Source organism: Rhinolophus sinicus, chromosome 16 (assembly GCF_057876585.1).
Source record: "Rhinolophus sinicus isolate RSI-liver-muscle chromosome 16, RSI-T2T, whole genome shotgun sequence".
Lineage (NCBI taxonomy): Eukaryota > Metazoa > Chordata > Mammalia > Chiroptera > Rhinolophidae > Rhinolophus > Rhinolophus sinicus.
In genome coordinates, this window is record NC_142516.1 from 5,481,450 (window position 1) to 5,505,915 (window position 24,466).

General features: G+C 51.2%; 1 protein-coding gene and 1 long non-coding RNA gene across 3 annotated transcripts in view; one reads left to right on the forward strand and one right to left on the reverse strand.

The window, feature by feature from the left end:
• Positions 1-463: 463 nt before the first annotated feature.
• Positions 464-24,466, reverse strand: part of GPR107 (G protein-coupled receptor 107) — a 67,988-nt gene continuing 43,985 nt past the window's right edge. For both annotated transcript variants that reach the window (XM_019728850.3, XM_019728849.3), the window contains exons 15-18: positions 12,452-12,501; positions 11,486-11,569; positions 10,609-10,730; positions 464-5,501 (exon numbers count right to left, since the gene is read on the reverse strand). In XM_019728850.3, coding sequence (XP_019584409.2) covers positions 5,405-5,501; positions 10,609-10,730; positions 11,486-11,569; positions 12,452-12,501 — 353 coding nt within the window. In that variant the 3' untranslated portion in view covers positions 464-5,404. The remainder of the gene's footprint in view (positions 5,502-10,608; positions 10,731-11,485; positions 11,570-12,451; positions 12,502-24,466) is intronic.
• Positions 16,070-24,046, forward strand: LOC141571199 (uncharacterized). Its single transcript, XR_012495981.2, has 4 exons — positions 16,070-16,206; positions 18,903-18,953; positions 23,314-23,387; positions 23,908-24,046. It is a non-coding gene; the product is annotated as an uncharacterized LOC141571199 (long non-coding RNA).

Sequence of the window (24,466 nt, forward strand, 5' to 3'; positions counted from 1 at the left end):
GAAGTTTGGGATTGGATGACTTCTAAAAACGCTTTGAGTCTAAAACCTTAGATATCTCCAATTCTGATGTGGAGTCACTCGCAAGGCTATCTGATAACTGACGTCAGACAGGGTGAATGTCAGCCTGTCACTGTGTGGGCTTTGCCCTGAGTCTCTACTGCCACCTCCCCACAAGTGACAGCAGACCTGCCCCGAGTGGAGGCAGCACCTTAGGAAACTACTACTGATGTTCAGTCTGTTCCAAACCCAGCCTTTGGGGTAGAAGTCACGTTTGAGCTCCCACGGCAGCTGCCACCAATCTGCTAAGGCACACACAACTTCTCTAGTAGGTGTCACTATTGTCAGCGGGGCGGGTGGGAGGCAGTTAACTAATTTAATGAACAAAAATCACAAAGACAAACACTGTGAGGGAAGTGGAGGAGAGACGGCAGCCAGGAGTCAGGACTCTCCAGGATTACAAGCGTAGATTTTCATCATAGAATCTTTATTTTACATGTTTGCATCACAGCAAGAGAACCCATCCCATACATCACCCTGCTCGGAACCCCCGCCTGGTACATGTTTACATAAATACTCTTCAGTGATCATTAGTGTTAAAAAAAAATACTGAAAACTCCTGCATTCCAATCTAACCTGGAAAGCAAATGGTATTTACAGACATCTCCTCCCCCAAATGAAACTTATTTCTGGATTAGATGTGTCTGACGTCTTTCTAGGCCACGTGACTAAGCAAATCCAACTGATGCTCTGCACATAGGGCCAGGCATCGAGAACCCCTGTGTGGTCGGCGCTTTGGGACCCTTTTGTTAACAAAGCGTCTTACATGCTAAGAAGGTGGCTGCCCGCTGCCCCCAGTGTGGCTGCCCACTACAAAACCTCACCCCTTGCCTCTCAAGAAGCTGACTGTCTTAGGAGTGAGTGAGCCCTTCTGTTTTGCTTTGACATTTACTGACTGTCCAGATTGCCTCCTTCCCAAATGGCTGGGCTGCAGACTTCCTGCCGCCACGATCCCAACAGTTCCCTGGTGCAAGAGGCCCAAATCCTGCTTCCGCCACCTGCTCGCCCCTCCCCCTCTGTGCTTTCTTCACACAGCATCTCAGGGAACATGCATGTCCCACGCACTAGCAGTGAGCCACTGAAAAACGTTATCTACTTCCCAAGCATCAGCCACGCAGAGAGGGCACAGATGCACTGCTAGGCTACAAAGGCCCCTGGGGAATCTGGAGTGTGACCAGGTCGCCGGTTGGCTCAGTTGGTTAGAGCGCAATGCTAATAACACCAAGGTTGCCTGTTTGATCCCCACACGGGCAGCTGTGCGCTGCGCCTCCTTAAAAAAACAAAAACAAAAAAACTACATTCCAGATGGTGACAAGTATTAGCATCCATTCAGGTGGGTCTGTTTTAAAGACTTCCTGCCGAAAACACCCTAGAGAAAGCCGAGTAAAGAGCAGATCTCGGAGAACACTTGGTGGGTTCCGGATGAACACCTTTCTGATACACCAAGTGGTACCGAGTCAAAGCCTAACTTCCTCAGTGGGGAAGCCATTAATTTAGTGAATCCTAAAGGGCTCTACGTATCTGACCCTGTTAGAAGGCGAGGGGTGGGTCAAAGAAAAGCTAAGGCTGAGTGAGGCATGGCGTGTGCCATGGCGGAGGTGGGCTGCGATTTGCTGCCAACTTTGAAAATCAGCAGCTTGGCAGCAGGAAGCATGAACGGTTCTCCTGCTCTGCGGGTGTATGGAGCAGGGCCAACCACCTCATCAGACTGTCTGATGTTCTCAGGCCTCCCTCAGGGTGGGGGAGATGACCAGAACGACGCCTGCAGTGAAAACAGGCACCTTTTACACTTCCTTGGTCCGTAAGGACGGCTCCTCAAGTACTGAAACAAGACATACATTTTAGTGCAGGGATGGACATCATACACGGTCCAAGGCAACAACACACGGCATTAGTAGGCGCTCTCATGATGAAATTCCCCTTAGCTCAGAAAACGCACCCTTCACACAGCTGTTGGGAGAAAATGCTGCAATGCACCAAAGCCTATAGCCCGTATTCCCAAGACTGAGCCTATGTGGGATTAAGAGATGTAGGATCAAAAGGGGGCGGGGAGGGCAGGTTGTGGAGCAGAGAGCAGAGAGCCTGATCAGATGGTAACGCAAGGCGGAAATGCTGCCATGACAGTCACACGAAGTGGACTTGTGAGGAGACGGAGTGCTTCTTTGGCCGGCTGGACACGCCCGGGGGGAACGCCTGGAAATTTCACTCTAAAGTGGTTTCTTGAAAGAAAACTGAGATGACTCGGGCTATGATCTGAGAAACCACCTTTTACACTAGAGCGAGCTTCTCCTTCCGGCAGAACGGGCCACCAATTCACCAGTCACATTCAGCAGCATGAAATGCATTGCTACTGGAATTTTAAAGCATCCAGGGACCAAGGACTAGGCTGATGGAATCGTCAGCCACTGTTAAGAGCCAGGATTAAGAGATCAGTGATTGGTCTTGTGGTCCAAGAAGTGATTTTCTACAACACACACAGACTTTATTAAAGGGAAGCGATCCTCCACTTCCTGAAGTTTCACGCCAGCAGCCCTTTCACTGCACAGCAGACTTCTCTGAGGAAGCAGGTATTTTGCGGAGGCAGAAACAGGGAGCAGCATGAAGCAAGGCTATAAATACCACGGTGGCTCCATGGCTCTAAGATGTGCCCCATGCTTCCTGTGGATCCCCGAGATCTGGAAAGGGCTTCACCTTCGAACACCGCATCACAGTGGGCCCAGGGGCCTGTGGAAACCGGGCTTTAGGGAGGGGGCTGTGGGCTGGTGACCCTTCAGGACTCTGGCAGGAGTCAGGTTAGTTGTCCTGACTCAAGAGTGCAGCTGAATGCTGGCCGCGGCTATGACGTGACAGAGAAAGAGAAGACATTTCTACAGTACAGGGTAGAGAGCTCGAATAATGTCAAAACCTGAACTACCACCTGTCTTCCCCACCCTGGGCTGGGGTTTTGCTTTTCCTGAATCACCGGCCTGATTTCAGACCCTGTGCCAGCCACCATGCAGGATGTGGGCAGACGAGCTGCTCGCTAGGAGGGCCTGGCCGACCTTCACTTCTAAACCACCACACCTCTCCTGGACCTTCCTGTTCCAGAAGGGTCAGCCCTGTAAAGGTGCAGCCCCTCGGCCGCTCTGAGAGAGTCTGGAGGCACGGGATTTAAAGACGCCCCATCCCACAGAGAAGCCCAGTGCCCCGGCCCACACCCTGAGAGACGGCTAGCGCCAGTGGGGGGAGCGGTCGGGTGGGAGAGCGGCGCCAGCCCACGCGTGTCCGTGTCCTCCCTCACGCCTTCACTCACGCGTTTCCTTGCTTCCCTTACACACAGGATGTCTCATCAGGCTTTGTTCGGTTCTTGCTAAAAAGTCTACGGCCGAGTCAAGAATATCCACTTGCAGGCCAAACAGCCCAAGTATCCCCCTGATGGAAGTGCCCTGATGGGGATTTGACTACAGCAGGAGAGGACACATTTCTGAAGCTGGGATTGTTTATATGTAGGAAAACAAAGTCTTAAAAACATGCCCATCCTTCCTGAAACTTCCTTCCCGTCTCCAAGTTAAAAAAAAAAAAAGCAAGAAAAAGAAAAAGGTCCCTTAAATGAGGACTTCGCATGGATTTCCCTGCTCCTGGAGACGGAAGACATGGGGACCCTTCCCTAAAATGCCCACAGAGGCAGTGGTGGCGGCAGCGGCTGGGAACATTCCTGCTCCTACCCCTCGCAAAGCCAGGACCAGGCCTGTGGAGGGCTGGCTAGGCAGCACACAGGGCTAAGAAAAGTGCATCAAGAGAATGCTCGCTTCTTCACGGGGCACTAAGGAAGTGAAAACGGCACAGGAGAGGGAAAACAACCGTTTCTGAGTAAAGACTTCCGGTTCCCAAAGCTGGGATATTAAGCGCCGCCCTCAGATCTTGTGGTTTCTGGCTGACCCTTCCCAGCCGGAGGTAAGAAAACCACCACCAGAGACTGAAACTGTCCCCCACCCAGGAGACCCCTGACACACCCGGGCACTGGAAGCCACCAACCAGCTGGCCCTCCAAGCACGAGGAAACTTTCCTGATGCAGTGACATTTCGGTCTCCTGGCTCAGGCCCAGGCAACCAGAACCACAGTGGGAAATCACCATGAAGCCCTCTCTGCCCTCAGTCACAACGGACCTTCTGAGCTTAGTTCCATGATTCAAAATACACACGTGCAATCCTGTTCACTTTAGGCAGTTCTCGTGTTCATCCCCAAGCTCGGAAAGTTTGCAAGGCAACGTCACTGAGTTTCTGTGAAAGACTCCACCACCCCCAACCCGAGAGGAAAACTGTATAATCACGTTACTTTTCTCCACAGACATACTCCTGGAATACAGGGACAAGGTCTGTTTAATTCCTGCTTAGAAAACCATCTGGCTGACAGCAAGCGCTTTTTGATGAGGATGACCTGCTTGCACTTAAGTATTTGCTTCGACCCTACCTTTTCTGACCCCAGCTGCTCCTTAAGGAACATTCCTTCCCATGTCCCCCCATATTCTGATCACACAAAGTAGACAGAAGACACGAGAAGAGAGGAAAACAAGACCGCACTGGCCTGGGAAGACAGGGAGCCAGATATTCAGGGAAATCCTACAGGAGAAAGCTTTTTGATCTGAAAAATACATTTCTGTCCATCCATCAGGCAACACAGAATACCCTTTGATCGAGAAAACCCTTTCCTACCACCTGTGCTGTGTCCCAGGGCCAGGACTCTGACAGTGACATTGTAGCCCTCAGGTGACAAGGCTCTTAGAGAAACGACAGGGGTCCTAGAGCTGTTGGTTTCTGGGGTAACATTCAGGGCCAGGAATCCTGGGGCAGGCTCCACATACTGACTTAGGCTTTGACTTTGCTTTCTAAACTAACCGAATTGCACTAGTTTTTGTCCCCCCGAGATGCAGCGATACCACCCCCTTTCTCTTCTCTGTGAGTCAAACACAGATGCCCCCGTGACTGGCATCAGACACACACGGCCACCCTCCTCCCCATCTGCCAACATTCCTTCTGATGTAGCTACACACGTGGGTCACATTGCAGATACTTTGAGAGCTCCCAATTAAAAAAATATATATGTTAATTAAAACCAAGTCTTCCTTTCACCCGCCTCCTTGCTACGCCCCCTCCCCACCATTCCCACCTGAAGGAGAATGTCAGCTGCCTATGACCAGCCACAGGTCCGGTTTCCATAAAAGAGAGTGAAAAAGCAGGCGTCCGCGGCACGTCACTCCCAGCCACGTGCTCCGTGGTGGCCGCCGGGCGGTGCCGACCGCGCGCGCTCACCCCAAGGACTTGCAGCACTGAAACGTTTCCTTGGACGGTGCAGCCTGAGCGGGGCTGCATCAGGCGGTGCCTTCCCACTCGCCCTGGGGCTCCACCGAGCCGTTGGTCACCTTCTTCACTTTCTTCATATTCTCCATCACCCCTGATGTCGTCACGCTGAACAGGAAAGAATCAAAGAGAAGCATCTCAGTCGTGAGGTCAAAGGCCGTCTTCACCACAGCCGAGTGCTTAGGAGTGAAGGGCGCTGGCTGCGGAGTCAGGCAGACCTGGGCTCGAATTCGGACCGAGAACTGTCACGAGGGAAACCAAGATTCTCCAAAGCGCCCAACCAAACCACCCAGCTATGAGTACGTCACCATTAACCTCCCTCTCTGGCATGGCCTCCATGAATGTTTAGGTTGCGTATTCACACTCTACTTGTGGTTGGGAGCCCACTATCTGTGTCGTCACTGACATTCTGAAAAGAAAGCTACTCAGCTGGAGACACTGACCACCACCAGCCACATGAGGCACTTCTGAGTCATGGGGCAGAACCACAGGAGTGGAGGGACCTGCTGGGCCCAAACATTCTCTGAGCCCTAGAGACGGAGAACTGGCTGCTTCCTGCAAATCCGGGCTCTGGTGCCGATGGCTGAGCCAGCCTGTCCGTCAGCCAGCGTGTGCCTCCGTCTGCACCAGGTGCCTTGCCCAGGGAAGGGGCCTGGCACTAAGGGGGTGCCACGGAGCCCTTCACTGCACGCGTGGATGAGAGCTGGAAGCACGCCAGCCTCGGACACATGAGCAGCTGAGCGCAGCAGCCCTTTCCAGAGAGTGACCACATCTCGAGTGGCGGGGTCTGTGGGAAGACGTCCTGCCTCACCAAATGTGAGCTCGCCAGACTCTAAGGATCTGTGTCTCTGAAGGAACTGGGTGGCTCCACAGCAGGAGACGCCAGGCGGAGACAATGAGCTCCCCTGGGCAGGCGGGACACAGTGGAATTCTGGGGCGGTGAAACTGCTCTTTGTGACACTGTAATGGCGGACACGTGCCATTACACAAACCACAGGATGGACAACCCCAAGAAGGAGCCCTAATGTCAACTGTGGACTCTAGGTGATAATGGCTGTCAATTGGGTTCATCAACTGTAACAAACGTGCCACTCTGAAGGGGGTGTTGGTAAAGGGGGCGGCTGTGCCTGTGTGGGGCAGGGGGGAAATCTCAGTGTCTTTTCTGCTCAGTTTTGCAGTGAACCTAAAACTGCTCCAAAGAAGTCTGTTAAAAACAAAACACACCTGGCCCAGCCTCTCCCTAAGTGGTCTGGGAAACGAGGCACCTAAGTGCCTCATCACGGACCAACATGAATTTCCTGGTCAGCAAACAGATTCTACCAATCCCCGCACCAACTACCAAATCCTGTCGCTGAGTTACAAATGGGAAGTCAGTGGCCCTGTAGGTGACACATCCAGCGTTTGTCCAGCTGGACCTCATGGTAAATGAGCGATTTTATATGAGGTAAGGAAGGGAAGTTTCTCTATTTTTCCCTCCTTCATTCCTGCCACCACGTTTTCTGCTGTGACCAAGCTGGAAGCCATGCAGTCCTTCCCCGAGTTGGGACTTTTCTCAAACAAGAGGCCCTCAGACTCGTGGGTTAGCTGTACGTCTGGCAATGTCAGGAAGAGAAATACTGCTGGGACACAGTCCTCGGGGGGACCGAGAGGTTCCTGCAGGTGCTGTGGGGTCAATGCAGCCCCGGACACAGGGCAAGGCCTTAGCCAAGAACCGTGCACACCTGCTGGGGGGGCTCGCCCCCGGCCTGACCTCACTGAGAAGAGACCACATTTCCCAGGCGGAATGCGTGCGCAAAGCCTGCTTCCGAAGGGGCCTTCCGAGAGTCAGACATGGGAGGCCATGGGCGGGAGCCAGAGAACCGTAAGCCTCCCCAGCTCCAGCACAGCAACCCACCCGCCTCTCCAAATGTGTGAGATCTGAGAAGGAAGTCTTCCAGAAACACTCCTGGTGACAGCCAACTGCTCTGTGGCTACTGCACCTTGTGGAAAAGGGACAAGAGTTCAACATGTGCTGACACTGACAGCAGAGCACTGTCACCAAGACCTGAGCGTGGCTTGGGGAAAACACTGGCTACCATTTTTCTTTCCTTAGGAAAATATTCCTTTCCAGGTGGTGGACCCACGGAGAAAACCGTGCTCACTCTTGCAAGGCTGGTGCGAGGACAGAGAGGGACAAACTAGAACCGGTGCATTTGGGGCTGGAGCCGAGGGCCCTGCCTTAGACAGTCTTTCTACACGCAAAGCCTCTTGAAACAGATGGACGGCTCAGAGTGAGAAGATCACTCTGCTGGGGAAGCTGGGGAGAGCTCCGAGGCCTGGATCGAAAGAGGAGCAGTGGCAAGATGGACAGATGGGAGGAGGGCAGGCGAGTTCCTGAAAACAGGAAATGTAACAGACAAAAAACATGGAAGAAACAACAGAAAGTTCCCCAGCACGGTCAGGGAGCACTAAGCAGATGTCGGCGAAGGAAGTGGCAGGAGAGGCGAGGGTGGTGGGCGGGGCTGTGAGGGCCTGTCTGCCACGTCACCAGTATGGGGACTTGACTCTTCCACCAGCGTCCTCCGCCCTGGCTCCAGCAGGACGCTCTGGGAGTTCACAAAGCGGAGAGGTACCTGAGGCCCAGACATTCAGAATCAAGTCTCCAGGGAAGAGGCAGACAATCTACTTCAAAAACATTCTCTGAGTGACTCTGGCAGCCAAGGAGAATGGACGGGGAGGGAACAAGATGGAAGGTGAGAACACAGGACATCAGCCACGGGAGGGCAGGGTACTGGGCGACAGGGATGGGAGACACAACGATAGGCCTCCAGGAAGTGGGCTTTCACTCCACATGGGCCAAACAAGAGGGAGGTGATGCGGCCAACACCCCGGCCAACACCCCCATTCTGCTGGTGGTCACTGGGTAGATGGCGGTGCATCGATGCCCACACGGAATGGAGGGACGGGCGAGCTTGGGATGACGGTGGGCAGTGGGCAGAGGGACCCGAAGCTCAGGAGCGGCAAGTGGGTTGGAGCATGAGCCTGGGGAGTGGTCAGTGAGCAGATGGTCCAGGCAGCCGTGGAAGAGGGTGAGCACTCTGAACGAGAAGTGGGAGGATGGAGGAAGGGAGGGCCCTGGCACAAAAGGGTGCCACAGGCAGAGCAGGTGACGAGGTGGAGTGTGTGACCTGGAGCGGGAGCTGCTCAAGGGAACTGACGCAGATGAAGACACCTGCTGGCAGCGATGCTGGGTGGGCACGGCATCCTGTCTCCCAGCAGACCATGGGGAGGTGAAAAGGACGCCTGGTGCCCAAGCGCTGCAGGGGAGCCTCAGGTTGGCTTATTTCTGGAGGATTTCAGGGGTGCCATCCAGGAAAGGCACTTCCAAGTAGAGGAGGGAGATGACAGTCGGGGACACAGCGGCGGTGGCCCTGAGAAGCTGGATGGCAGGCTGACAGCTGAGGCCGCTGGGTCAGGCCTGTCCCGCTCTGTCACGTCTTAGAATCTCACAGAACTCTCTCCGCAGTACAGTTCTTAGCCAATGAGACATCCCAGAGTAATTTCCTTGCCGATTTAAAGGCTCTTGGCCTCAGTCGGCTCCTAAACTTCACAGGTTAAGCTGCTAGCACTCCCTGGAAGTGGAAGCACTAGATAAAACCTTCCTGTGTCTCCCGCCCCCGCCGTTACATATGCAGCCTTTCTGCCGCTGAGAAGAACTTACTTCACTATCACAGGATGGCTCCCACTAAGCCACTGAAAACACCGTGCAATCAGAGTACCTTCCCTTGTAATGGGGCTGTAAACTGAGGCAACCAAAGGCCATGCCAACCTTTCCTGAATCTTACCAGAATAAAGAACACGCTCTCTCTAGTCTCCACTAGACTGATGGTCTGTCTATTCCCTCTCCCTTTCCTCCCAACTTAACCCTCTTGCTAAAATGGTTACCACTATCATCAAATACTTTCAGAGAGAAACAAAAACCAAACCAAAATTGTGCCATGAGACAAAAACACCTTCGCAATGCATCCACACGTCCAGGTGCAATGGCTGATGGAAAACATGTGGGAACACAAACTCCTGCGTTACTGGCGAGGACGCCAACTGACAGCCATCTCAGAGCACATCTTGGAAAGTGGAAGATGCCAGTACTCCACCACTCAGCTCCCTCCCCCCTCACCCCCCCAGGGAAACCCTGCTGTACGTTTATGGAAGAAGCGAGAGGCCTCCCAGCAGGGGCTGGGTAAGTTCACCATATCTTAGGGGACTTCCTGGCACTGCTGCTTACCAGATCGACTCTCATTTGTGCCTCTGCAACCAACAGTTACTTGCTCAGAGTCTGCTCCTTCTAGAAAAGGCACAGCTGATGAGCTCCTGCTTTCCCCTCCACTGTCTATAAAGGGGTCTCTTCCTCTGCACGGGAGGCATGCGGAGTCCGTCAGCACCATCTGCCTCACTGACGGGTGTCGAGGTGGCGCTGAGCACAGCTGTCCCCGCCGCCCGACCTGCCCCACAGCCTAGCAGAGCCCAGCAGGGGCCAGACTCAGCCTTTGAACTGGGAGCAATCCAAAGGCCACTGACTGCGCTTGAGGCGGTGCACTTGCAACTCAGCCTCAGGCCGGTGAGCAAACTGACTTGGCCCATCACAGTTAACAAGCAACTATTCTTAACCGCCACTCACTTTTCTAGACAATGATCGCCCTTTCCCAGAAATACCGTAGGACCCTAGAGTCACTTCTCCTATGACTCACAGGAGCCCATTTTAACACTCAGATGTAGGTCACGTCATTGTGCTAGCTGTGACAAGCCACTTAGTGATCTGATGATAAAGAACATGGAACCATAACTAGCGCACCTACAGATGACTCGGAGAGTCACATCAGATGCAGGCTCCCAAGGGCAGGGGCCCAGTAGGAAGTGGGGTGGCCGTCCTCAGCAGTTAGGAACAGGCCCAAGTATGTCCCCAAGTTCTTGCCACTGAGTCGCTGGGAGCAGGCTCCAGTGATGCTTCACAAGATGGCAAATTCTACGTCCCCTGAAAAGACCGGGCCACGCGTGGCAGACACTGTGCTTCGAACAGAGTGAGAGGGCCTGGGCTCGGGTGCCCATTCCCTTCTGCTACAAACAGAGGTCCCACTGTGGAAGCACCCAAGTCCGGACAGGCTGCTCCCACTCGCACCGTGCTGCGCTTGGGCAGCTAAGGGGCCAAGGAGGAGCGGGCAGACAGGGGATTTCTTACACAGATTCCATTTCCAAGTCGTCCTCTTCCTGAGAAAGCTGCAGGTAGGGGTTATCTGACGCTGGGCGGAACTTGTACCCCGTGAGAACAAAGAACACCAGCGTGGCCATTTCATCCAGGAGCTGCAAATTTAAAACCACCCCAAGATAAAGGGATTAGCAACACTGTTCTTCCGAAAGCAGCAGAACTAGAGAAACTGACACCCCCCCCACGGCAATCTACCACTCAATGGTCACTCGCTCAAATGCCAGAGGTGACTGCTGGAGAGCATTTCCCTTAGAAGGTGTGCTGAAGCCTCAGCTGGGAGCAGTCTGCCTAGCGATGCCACGTAAGACTCCTTGCTTTGACTAGAGTCTTCACTGCTATCTTAGGGGTCATTATGTACCCACAATTCCTACGGTGCCTACGGCACCAAGTGAGTACTTCCAGAAAAAAGTCTCTAAGCATTTGGTGCCTTACCCTAGTACTTAAACTAGTTCTAGGATACTGCAAAGATCCTTTATTATTGAGACAATACCAGTGGGCAACGAAAAAGGGAGGTCTGGATTCTAGGCTGTTCTGAGGCCTATAACTGATGGAGAAGATCCCATCTCACCTAGGTTTCAATTACACAGAGTAAATCTTCCTCTCTCTGCCTGAGGCTTTTCTGTTCAAAGACTTTTAAAATCAAAACGTAAAATCGATAATGCAATTACTTCCAGATTTTTCATGCAATCCGGCAGCTTTCCTGGACAAACAGATCATCTTAATTGCAGCCCAGGAGAGACGGGGGGCCTTACTGGCCACTGCCAGATAAATTGGCAAGAACCTTAAGTGACAGCCCGAGACTTTATCCTCAGACATCAATTCTCTGGCCCCGTCCCCGGGAGCAGCACACCTGGTACAGCCACTTCCACTGGAACGGAACAGCAAATTTGAGGAGAAATGCGATGATCCTGGTGAAGTAGATGTAACATACGATCTGCACAAAGAGGAAAGAAATAAGAAATACAATCAGCCTAGAAATGATGGCACCACTTTCTTCCAACAACTTGCTTCCAAATGAACTACAGAGCAGAAAACAGAATTACCTAAAGAAAGTTACTGGACACTTACAGTGCTAATAATAAACTGGGCAGAGATGATTACTCTGCCAGTTACACTTAAAAGGATCGCTTCTCACTCTCTAGGTGACCAGGTATTGACAACAGCCACACCACGGGGAAGACGTAACATTTTGGTATGGTCGCTCCTAACTCCCGAGTAACCCCTGCCTTGCTCTGTCCACAACGTAACCCACTGATTTTGATTCCCAAAGGGTAATATTTTTTATTCCCAGGCTTTGAAGAATGCTATCCAGTAGTAATAGTAAAATAAAGCCACGCGGGGAAAATACTGACTTTTAGTCTCTTTCGCAGGTGCTGTGACGTTCAAGGAGCATGCTCAGAGGGAGGGGGGAGGGGCCGAGGGGTCAGCCTGCCGGCCACTCGAGCATGGACTGCCCAGTGGGGCCCAGCCTAGGGTGGCTCGACCTGAAGGAAAACAACTGTCGAAAGTGACAGTCTATGCCAAAACCACAGACAGAAGGCGACTCAGAAACCTTTTAGGACTCAGGAAGCGAACTCTAGGAGACGCAGACCTTATACTTTCCAAGAACTTGTGTCCCTAATAATTTATAGCAAGTCCTGCTTTGGGTGCTGATGCTTATATGAACATTTCATGTCCGGTTTTTGGGTGTGACCCCATTTTTGTAAATTAATTTAAAATTGTAAGTCAAAGGAACAGCTACGAGTGGCAGATGCAAGTCTATTTGCTCTGCTCCTGGAGCTGGTCTTACTTACAGATTTAGGATTTTCTTACTCACCAAGACGTAATAATGTCTGAAAAGTTTCAGCTTCGCTAAATTAATAGCAGCTAGGAAGAAAAAAGAACAAAATGAAAGGCTCATTAACTTTTCATTTTTAAAATGCGTCACACTCAAAAAAACAAATGAAAAAAAAACACAAACCAAAAAAAGCACATCGCATTCAGACACCCTCTCAGTCAAGGGGCGAAGTCTAACGCATGTGTTCTGCCCGGGGCACATCTGTATTTCTGGAGCTGCAGCCACTGGGCAGGACCTCCCGTCACCAGCAAGAATCGGGGCAGTGGAGGCCACGGGCTGGGGCTCCCGGCTCCAGCGCCGGGCAGACCAGCACACCTCCCACCTGCAGGCTGCACCCCGGAAGTCAGCAGACATCACCAATCAGGACCCAATCACCGCCTCACCCCTCACCCCCCAAGGCTATGGTTAAACATTTCAGCTCTGCCACTGTGGCTGACAGAGCTGCACCCCCCACTAGGACCAGTCTTGGTGGGTCCCTGAGCCCAGTAGTTGGGGGTGTAAATTCAATGAACCCATGGGTCCATCTTGCAAATTTGAATTTCACTTAGATTTTCACTAAGGAAGTGCCCTGTAACACGCTCTGTAAATTCAATCTTCCTGGCTTTGTCCCACCTTGATGAAAGCTCAAGGTCAGGGAGCCAGGAGAGCTAACTTCCTGCCGCGGCAGCCTGTGGCCATGAAATATTGATGACCACAGAGGGCAGTCGGCTCCCCCTCCTCAGCAATCCTTTCATTCATCATAAACCTTCCTGCAGGAGGCAAATTAATTTTGCTTAATAGCATTCAATTACTGGTTCCATTTAAGAATGGGTCTGTGGGTGGTGGAGGTTCCAATTTCCTCTTCCTCCCTCCTCTGCCTCTCAAGTAGTGGGTGGGCAATCAAGCTTAGGATTCCAAAAGAAATTCCTGGAATTCTAGATTCTTCTTCAAGGTGATTATCAACTAACAGTATCTATGTGATTCCCCTCTGACAGAATGCATCGACGAGGAAGGATCAAAAATCTTTCTGGGAAATTCTAACTCCCCCAAATGAGAGGATATTCTACCCCCTAGACTGCAACGGACTTGTGCATGCACATAACTTCTGAGGCAGGCAACCAGCAAAGGCTTTCTCATCTAGCAACCTCTCTGGTCGTCTTGTGATTTAAATGAAAGCTCTCTGATTCTCAGCCGTTTTGTTCACTCTGACTCTGGGCCAGGCCCAGGGACGCAGCAGAGACGATGGCAGCGGTGGCCTTCGCTCCAGGGGCGGTTGGCCCCTCGGGGAAAGTCACTGAGTCCCGAGCTACACACTCACTTAATGCTAAGTGCACACAGACCTTGCTGATTCGAGACGTGGGACACGACCAGGTAGGTATTCCTCGTCTGGAGGCTGGGGGAGGATTCGCCGAGGACAAGATATGAAACCTTGTCACAAGCATCGGAAAACTAAGTTTCATGGACGTAACGCTGCGCACATTTGTAGGAAGCAGGGTTCTTGTGTGTGTGCTTCTCCTGCTCCCCCTGGCACTGGGTGCTGAAACGACCGCTCGGACTCCTCTGCCCCACAAAGCCAGCCCACGGGAAACGCAGCCTCCCCGACAAGCGAAACAGTTCTTCAACAGGAACACTCAAGTCTCCTCTTTGTGAAGAACTGAGAACGAACAGCACCAATAAATAACTAGACATTTAAATAACAAAAGTGCTTTAAAAGTCACTTCTGAATGTTGCTTGCTGAAATAAATCCTGACAAATGAAACTCCTGGCCTTGAAGAATCACCAACAGCCATGGGCCCGACCGAGAGAAGTATCATGGTTTTATTCCCGGATTTCAAGACGTCATGACGGGATATGCATGACTGCACCCAAGGAACACTGCGAACCCAGACGGGGGTGAGGCGGTGGGGGAGTGGGGGTGACAGAGAGAGCGGTGAGACCAAGTGGAGATGCCAGGAGAGCAGGTGCAAAGGTTCAGACGTGAGTCAGCACCGAGCAGCTCGGTGGCTGGACCATTGGACCGCAGAGGCTGGGGAGCGGGCCTGGGCTGAGAGGAAGGCCGAGAGCCGCCAGACGCGGGAGGCTGGCTGGCCTCCTCCCTGATGCCCAGGGCCCAGCGAGCCTCCGAAGGGTCTGAAGCAGGGCAGTGCCTTGGTCACATCTACAATGTAGAACAATCTCTCTGGAGAAAGGATGGAGAGGACCAAGAGTAAAAGCCCAATTGAGTCGAAACCCATGAATCTGTGGCAGTCCCTCGAAAAGGTGGGGAGCTGTTTCTCTCCGTGTAGAGCAGTGGACGGCAGTGAGTGGGGCTGATCCCGCCCTGGGGGCTGGCTCGGGGAGACGGAAGGACAGGCGATGAAGCTGAGGACCAGCGAATTCCTCAGGAGGTCTGATGGGTCCCCAGCCTGTCACAGGGAACGAAACCAGGGATGGGAGTGGGGAGAGCTGCCTGAGAGAAAGCAGAGGGGTTAGGGGCCTTAGTGGGAGAAGACCCACGCGTGGGCTGGGAGCGGGAGGCACAGCACGCGACGTCTCCCTGGTATCATGCATCACCATGTCACACCCTTCCAGGCTGCCTGTAAGATACTCTGAAGTGAGGCAGGTCACGAACCACTCTAAAAATGCGCCTGCACACCACATTGGCGCCCCATGTAGAATCGTCAGCGCGGGCACCAATGTCAGGCCATCCCAGGACACATGGCAAGGCTGACAATCGGACCTTGAGAACAGTGATGTTGCTAAGGAGTGCAGAGCTCAAGGCTGTTTCCAAAACCCACCAGTCACGACAGACATCATTCCAGTCACATGCAAGACACTTGTATACGACATTGCTGCTCACAGCGTCAGGCTCCTGGGTCCCAGCTGAGGCAGCGAAGGTAGGAAGGAAGCTTACTTAGTGCAGCAAGAAATAGGAGTGGGTAACAGTTCAGCCCCTGCACATCTGAATACCTTGGGTTCAAATTCCAACTCTGCTGCTTCCAGGCTGTGTGACCTCAGATAAGTCTCCTAACCTCTCTGAGTCTGCTTCTTCACTGTAAAATAAAAATGCCAATACCTACCACTAGCGTTGTTAGGGGAATGAATGAGTCAGGCCACGGGACGCGCACAGCACACAGTAAGCACTCGGTGATGTCTGATGTTACAGTATCGGGATTATATTAGGATTATATAGTATTAACTAAATACCAAATGTGGCATGTACTATGTTACCGTGGCTGCCACAACTGGCAGAAATCCAGACTCTCGTAAGTAAAACTGGAACAACTGGTGACCTGGGGACTGCCAGAGGGCCGTGAGCTCTCCAGGAAGCTGCCACATGCACACGATGAGTCAGCCCGCTGCATGGGGGTGAAGCAGCTCCGGGAGGGGGTTTCAGCAGCATCATGCCGCAGGCAGTGACACAGCAGGCTGGAGCCTGGAATCCCAAGCCCCCCTTTTGCTTCCCCAAGAGCTTTCCCTGGAGTTAAGAATGCCAACAGCTTGCTGCTCACCGGACCACGGCAGGGACGGCCCCACGGGAGGAGAGGCTCACCAAGTCTGGGCTGGCTATTTCTGACCCCACCATGAGTGAGGAACAGCAAATATGGTAAAAGAATGAGCATGGGGAGAGGAAAAATGCCTTGGACGGGCGCCAGGAGACCTGAATTCCAGTCCCGGCGCCATCATAGCTCAGTGTGCCCGAGGCTGGCCTGCCACTTCCTTCTCGGGGCATCCTCACGTGGAGGAGATTCTCTATGGCTATGGTCTTAACCGGGGTGAGTACCAGAATCTCCCGGAGACCTTCATTTAGCTCTGATGCCTGGGCTGCCCCCTAGTCTATGGAATCGGGCTAAAAAGTTTTGAAAACCCTCCCATGGAGCAGAGAGGAGAGCCCCTACAAGGCTGACCTCCTGCTTTGGGCCCCCTCCTCTCCCCACTCACTCTCAGGAAAATGGGCAGGACTCGATTTCGGCAAGTGCCCACCAAGGCAGGAAGTGCTCAGCCCTGTCAGATGCTCACCACGTCACTGCTCTCTCTGACTCAGCAGCAAAAGAGCAAATGCACCCCATCTACACGATGTGCCGCCCCCTCCCTAGACTCACCTTTCCTTCTTAAACCAGAGAGTAGCTAAGCAGGTGGCAAGAAGACAGACCGCCTCCTACCTCCCCAGCGGACTTCCCTGGATGGTCTTGGAGCCGTGACAATGATAAGGACAGCTCTGGCTGTCACTCTCTCCTTAGTGATACCCACGTGCCGGGCACTGGGCTTCATGTTTCATGGCATGTTAGCCTCACACCAGCCTCTATGAGGGAGGGGCAGAGCCACCACCGCCTCATGGATGAAGGACTCAGGCCTGGAGAAGTTCAGTCAATGACCAAGGTCACACAGCTCCCAAGTGGAGAAGCCAGTGCTCAAGCCCAAGTCCACCTCCCTCCAAGGACCAGGCTCTCTCTCAACGCCTATACTCCGCATTCAGGGAAAGGCAATTCCGAGCTTTGTAATCCACTGGCAGCTCAGGGCGATGCAATCATGGTTCAAAACGCCAGGCGATGCCCAGCAGCTGCCAACAACCTGTCCTGAGGAGTTAATCCCAAGTGATTTATGGGACACACAGAGCAAAGGCCCACAGCAGCCTCTTAAAGGGTAAAAAATTTCCCAAACAATCCTTCCCCAGTGAAAGGAAAGCCTAGAGGCTTGAAAACACCCCCCCTACCCATCATCCTTTTCTCCTGCTTCCTCCCTGTCGTACTTCAGAGGGAACTTTGCGTCAAACCCAAAAATGAAAGAAACAAGGATGATGGCAGAGCCTGAATGGTATTATTCGCTCTGAGTCACTCGACCAGAGCACGCCCGTGAGGTCCTTACGCTCCAGGCTCACGGGGGACAGGGCAGCTTCCCCGTTCGTGGGCAGCAGAGGCCTGAGAGCTGACCTGGGACCACACTGCTCTGACAGTGTCCACTTTGGGGAGTGATTAGCTGACGGGGGGGGGGCCCTCTGGCCTCCACCAGGAGGAGATCCCACTAATCCATCTCACAAAGACAGTATCAGAGGAACTACGGGAAATGCTATCATAAGAATTACGTCGAGAATAAAATTTCTTGATTTTCAAACGGTAGTCACATGAAGAGTGGCTCAAAATGCATTTTCAACATACATTTAAAACAAAAGCCCGAGAGAGGTCTAAAGTCATCAAATTGAACAGTTAAGCGTTGTGCTTCTCACTGGAAGCGAAATGTTCTTAAATAAACAATAGAATAGAAAGCACTGAAGAAAAAGGCAAAAATCACCCAAGAGCACGGCTGACACCCCATCACAGAGGGAAGACTAACTCCCTGAGTTCTGCTGCCAAGTCCAGGAAGTTTCTGCCTCTAACCTCCCTTCTGCTCCAGAATGCCACCAAAGGCCCTGCTAGAGGAGGGGGCGCCTAAGGGCCAGGCCGGCCTGCAGCGAGCAGCCAGCCCAATGCCGGGAGCCATGGCAGTCAGAACACAGCGGAGCTAAGCTGAGGAGCACACTGCACACCCACCCCCTACCCCCGGTCTCCCCATGTCCCCGGCAGATTCCCAGTCAGCAGTGGGAGGGGCGAGGAAAGCCAGATGTCCCACTGCTCGATGACACAGCCTGGTCAACAGCAGATGACACCTTCTCACCAAGAGAACCTGCAGTGATCAACCGAGAAGAGCTGGTTTCAAGAGTGTCCCAAAGGGCCGGCCCGGTGGCTCAGGCGGTTGGAGCTCCGTGCGCCTAACTCCAAAGGCTGCCTGTTCGATTCCCACATGGGCCAGTGGGCTCTCAACCACAAGGTTGCTGGTTTGACTCCCACAAGGGATGCTGGGCTGTGCCCCCTGCAACTAGCAACGGCAACTGGACCTGGAGCTGAGCTGCGCCCTCCACAACTAAGACTGAAAGGACAACAACTTGAAGCTGAACAGCACCCTGCACAACTAAGATTGAAAGGACAACAACTTGACTTGGAAAAAATCCTGGAAAAATACACTGTTCCCCTTCCCCAATAAAATCTTTGGGGAAAAAAAGAGTGTCCCAAGGCTCATGGAAAACAAATGTGTGCTAGCATCGTGCCCAGAACTGGGGAGGGCACACCAGGCAGACTGCTAAGGTAGTTAGGTCACCAGTGTTTTAAAGGCCTAACAAAAACTGGCACTGTGTCCATGGTGAGGCTCCTTCCCAGGCTGGGGCCACAAGTGCCCTCTCTGCTTCTTGTAGATTACATTAACTCAGGGTGGTATGCTGGTTAATTGATCATTTCAAAATGTTCATCAGAAGCTGCCATTAGGCTGATGACAATAAAGGAATTTTGAGTGATCTGCTGGGGGCAAAGTACTGAAAAATTTTTAATGATTAAAAGAAATTTAAAATCATTGCATTAAGCCAATCTAATAAATTACACGTTTCCTCTCTTGTTCTTCCTTGATGATAGTTTGCTTAGCTATGGTTTTTATCCTTTTCTAGGGTCACAGACTCCTCTGCAAATTTGCTGAAAGTCACAAGCCCTCTGCCCAGGTAACTGTACGCATGTTCAAAATTTCACCTACATTTTCTGGGGCCCACACCCCCTCTTGTGTAATGCATTCACGGATGCCCTGCAAAAAACCTCTGAATTAGAGGGTCAGTGACACCCTTATGTGAGGTGGCCCTGCGTGCTTGACACACGCAATCTCACCTCACACTGTAAGAGACAGAGCAGTTTTGTAAGTATTTCCATCACATCTTCCGGAGACAGCGTGTTCCTCGCCTGCCAACGGGCCACCTTTCGGGAGCAGGGGCTATTTACAGTGCTCTCACGTTGCGGCTTTCGGCTGCAGGGACAGGACTGGACTTATGAGTATATGTTCTGGCGACACAGGGACAGAGGATGAGAACTTTCTGAGTGACCAGCTAAAGGGAATCTCATTTCTTTTGCATTGGCTTCTCCCCTGCTGTTATGAGGCACTGCTGCGGGGGGCGGGGGGGGTCCCCAATGGAAAACCCTCAACAGCAGCGCAGACAGCCGTACACTGCAGCTCTGGGGGAAATCATCCTTGCCCAGCGACACCAGGCCGAGAGCCCTCCCCACATGCTGGGGAGGTGGAATCACAGCAAAGTGTGCAGTGGGAGGCTCCCCTCTTTCTCCTGATCTCCTCCCCCCTCCCCCAATGGCTTCTGACCCAGAGTCTCCAAGTTTCACCTAAATGATAACCCTCACTGCTATAGCACCAGTGGGCCTGGGGCTACGCTACTTTCTACTTGGAAACTGAGTCAAAGGAGTCAGAGAAGAGAGTGCTTATAAACATCAGCCCAGGTGGAAATGTGTGACACAAAGCTCTGCTGGTAAACTGAGGGCAATCCGTGTTAAAAGCCACCTAGTCAGTAAGGAAAAGGACAGATTCCACTCGAGTAAAAGCTTAGGGAAAATAGCAGAGCAGATAAGGATGCAAAAGCTACTGCCCCAATCAAATAACAAAGCACACAGCTCTAGACACAAAGCTGGAGTGCAGTAAATACTTACAAGCACTCATTTCTTACTATGTGTGAGCTTTATAGTTTCCAAAGTGCTGAGTGCAGAGTGAAGTCAGCAGCCAACCTCGCTATGTTTATATGTGTGGTTTTAAAAATGGTATGTCTTAAATGTCTACAACAGCCAGGAGCTGGCAAACTTTCTCTAGAAAGGGCTGGAGAGCAAACGTTTTAGGTCTCTTGGGCTGGATGGTCTCTGCCGTAACTAGTCAACTCTGCCACTGGGGCAAAAAGCAGCCAGAGTCGACAGGTATACAAATGGGCATGGCTGTGTTCCAATAAAACTTTATTTACAAAAACAGGCGGAGGACTTCCTTTCTCATCAGTGGGCTTTTCATTAGATCTGTTTATATAACAACACGCAAATAAAACTTTTTTTTTTTGGTACAAGTTGCCCAGAACGAATGGACAGGTTAAACAGTCACAACAATCTGGCCAAATGCATCTGAAATGAGCTCAACAGGCACAGGGAAAAAGAACCAGGTAGACTTTCACTCCCATTCACAGTTGTCATCATGATGAGAGACTCAAGAAACCTCATCCCTAACGCATAGTTCTCAAATTTTCTGTCTCAGGACCCTTCACATTTTTAAATTACTGAGGACCCTCAAGAACTTTGTTTATGTGGGTAAAATCTATCAATGTTTACCATATTCAAAATTACAACAAATTTCAAAAATATTTGACAACTCATTTAAAAGTGACAAAATCCATTACATGTAATATAAATAATACTTTTCTTAAAAAGTTACTCAAAAAAATGTAATGAGATGAGTGGAATTATTTTTCCATTTTCGTAGATCTCTTTAATTTTTGGTTTAATAGAATACAGCTGGATTCTCAGATTTGCTTCTGCATTCAATCTGTTGGGAAGGCGTGTTTGGTTGAAGCATATGAAGAATTTAGGGCCTTATACAAATGTAGGCCTTGTCAGGTAACTGTGACTAGTCTTTATTCTACATTAACACTTGACTGAATAGTAGCGACTTCAAGGTGAGTGAGATGGGGAATCTGAAACTGTATCAATAAACTTTCATACCCTGCCACAATGAAACCCATCTGTCCATCTCGTACTTTGAATGGATCTCTTTTTATTCACCCATGGCTGTGTAACACGCATTTATCAGGTGGAAAATATTGTTTCACTGAGTTCTGCTGTCTCCAAAATATCTAAACTTTTTACCATAAACTATTTTTTTAAGTCACATTTGCTAATATCACCCCTACTCACATCAGAAGTCTTGTAAGAACTGGGAAGCTGTAAAGCTTGCGGTGCTGGATGTAAGTTTTCCTAAATTAAAATTTATGCTTCCAAGTGAAAATTAGATCACTGGCAATAAATACTTTTAGTTGTTTTCCTGAAGTGACATGCTTACTTTGTTCATTTTCAAGGAAGTGTCTGCCCAAAACCCCCAAGCCTGAGTAACCCCAGTTTGACCATCATCCTTCTTCCAAATACAAATGGTGTCCCAAGAGGAAAGTGGTCTAGTTCAGCTTGTAACTCAAACAACTGTGCTTTCCTCAAGATAATCATTACACCTGGGGACACAACAGAAGCGCTTTATGCACACTTCCCATTTCATCACACAGAACGTTAAAAGACATATATTAAAAACTGACGTTTGATAACAAGAATAGTTTTTACCATCTCATCAAGGCCTCTCTTAAGGAAAACAAGCCCTTTTCACCCCCTGCAAGTAGGTGGCGATGAAGAATGCAATGGCCGCTAATAAAGTTTGGTGCCACTGCTTTGACTCATGCCAAGGCGCCAGCTGTTTTACCCACTTCTGCTTTTGCACCACCAGTGCAAATGTCAACAGCAAAAGAGGCTGATAATGTCTTATCATGAAAATAATTTTGACCCCAAGGGCCCTCTTGAGAACTGCCACCCTGACAAATACCTCTCATGGCCACAGCTACTTTCCGAACAGCAGCGGCTCACAATGAAGCCATTCCTCCACAAACCCTGCACCAGCCAGTCACCATGTACGACAGCTTTGGAAGCTCATGTAAAAGCTGGGAGTCCTCAGGAAACTTACTCTGAATCTTCCTCAGAAATACAAGGTGAAAAAAAAGATGGCCGGGAACAGAAACTGTTAATTAAACGTATGGCGTAGCTCCCGCAGCCAGTCTTCTAAGATAGTGACACTGGAGAGAGGGAGAGAGAGAGAGAGAGAGAGAGAGAGAGAGAGAGAGAGAGAGAGGCCAACGGGGTGCAGGCTCAAGGGCAGTCACAGCCAGTAAATCTTGGCAGGCGATAAACACAGCGGAACCAGAGCGAGGTGTGCCTGTGCGAGACTCAATTATGCTTCCTCTCAGAGGACGCACGCAGCACAGCGGTGACTCTAAATGACAGGACCTGAGAGAGGCCACAGCGTGTGACAGAAGAGACAAAGACACAGCTTAAGAACAGTGGGCAGCTTCATCCTTAATGTTTCCCTCACGTTCGGTCCAAAGGAATCCACAGACAAACAAGTAAACAAAATCTACACAGACACCCGATAGCCATGTGCAGCCTCAAATGCAGGGAGAACAGCGCCACATAGCATCCCCCCCACCTGCAATCAGTCAGCCTGAGCCGCACTTCCCGAGTCACCGTCAAGGTCACGCAGTAAGTCAGTGGGACAATGTGCCTAAGAACAGGAACCAGAATGTCAGGCTCCATGAAGCAGAACGCTTCCAAACCCAGGAGGAGACATTACTGCCCATGGCTTTCACTTTGCCAGTTCCCTAGAGGAAGGGCTAGGTCTCAGGAGGGGTGAACTGAGGAGCACAGAGGGTCAACCACGATATCCCGGAAGCAGCGGTGGGTGAGCGGGGTGCACCCTGACTTTCCTGCACTGCCTCGCTTCTGTCCTGGAGTGGACGAGCCAGGGCAGGGCCACCCTGCAGTCACGCCAGAGGCTGGCTTCCCAGCACTGGTGGGGGTAGAGGCGTTCTTGCGAGCTCTCTGCAGGGGAGACTTCAGCCCTGGGAACAGGCTGCCCCGACTCTGGAAGTGTCACGAGCATAACCACTTTTCAAAGTACGGAGTGAAACGTGCATTTGCAGACTAGCTCAAAAGCATCCCATGACCTAAACCAATCCAGGGAAAGAACATGAATAAAAAAGACACCCCTAGTCTGATCTACTCTGTCCTCCTTTCAAAGGGTATGTCATAGTTGCTGATGAGAAATGGGTGCTTTCTTAACAGTGTGTTATCCTGAGAAGGGTGAACGAGAGCCGCGGTTGTGCTTCCCGTTTTCATAGTCGCGCTCTGCTGAAGAGGTTCTGTGCTGCCACCTGGTGGAGCAAGTGAGAAACTGCCTCACATGCCCGAGGCGATGACAAAAGCATTCCTGCTCCATCAAATTTCTCTTTACCACAGATGCTGGGGGACACTGATGGCCCCATCTTGGGCTCACCTGATGTGCTGTCTACCCAGGCAAAGCTTTATTACCGGTATGTCCTCAGCTAACGATCAACCTCTCAAGGAATAAACGGTCACAGTTACCCCCAAGCCTCGAGAAGCAGGGTAGAGAAGGCAGAGTCAGAGGGACCAAAATAACCGAGGTGAGGACAGACCAGAGGAATTCATGAAGGGGGAAGGTTGAAACCAAGAAGAAAAGTACAGATAAAACTTATCAACCAGAAAACACTGCCCTTGAGATTCTCAAACATTTTCAGCCAAAGAGTCAGAAAAACAAAACCAGAAATATTGAAGTGTAGAGAGATGAAAAAGGAAAATGTCTCATCTCAATTTATTAAAATAAGAGAAAGACCTATACATAAGTTAAAAAAATAATATAAAAGCATCCCATAACGTGCACAAAAGACCAAAGCTAGAAGGACAAGAATATCCCCAAACAATGATTATTCCCAGAAGGTGGGTTTTTATTTTCTACTTTGGATTTTTGTTTGTGGCAAGGTGCTTTATTAACACTCTAATTCATTTTTGCCATTTTCCTTTATTCCCTTCCAGGAAGGCAGGAGGGCTCTCTGAGCTCCTTGGCTCAGAGAAAGGCTATGAAGCCAGGCTAAAATCAGAAGATGTCTGCAGACAACGTTCCCGCTTAAACTCCCTGAAAAGAATCCATCCGGAGGGCACTCCAGAGGGAGGAGGGAACCCAGGGCCCTTGAAGGAAAAGAAGAGAAAACCAAAAGGAGCTATTTCCCAAGACCAGAAAGAAAACAAGGACTGGCACATTCTGCGAGTGGGGCTTGAGGCCACTCGAGAAGCCAGATGGGCCGTGGGAGCCTGGGCTCTCAGCAGGTCCCCAGCCTCGGCAGGAGCCTCACGCACAGGCTGCCCCGAGCAAGAGTGTTTGTAACGTAGCGGGACAGCCACAGGAACTACGGTGGGCCCAAACCGGGGATACCCCCCGAATACTGTGCTCCAAGAACCCCGGGATCTTGCCCGACACTGGTGTGAAGCCTTAGGGTCAGGTTGAATTCAATTTAAGGACAGCAAAGTGACATTAATTATATAGCAAGTGCGAAACAAGATTCGTACCTACTACCTGTTTTTCAAATTTTCTAAA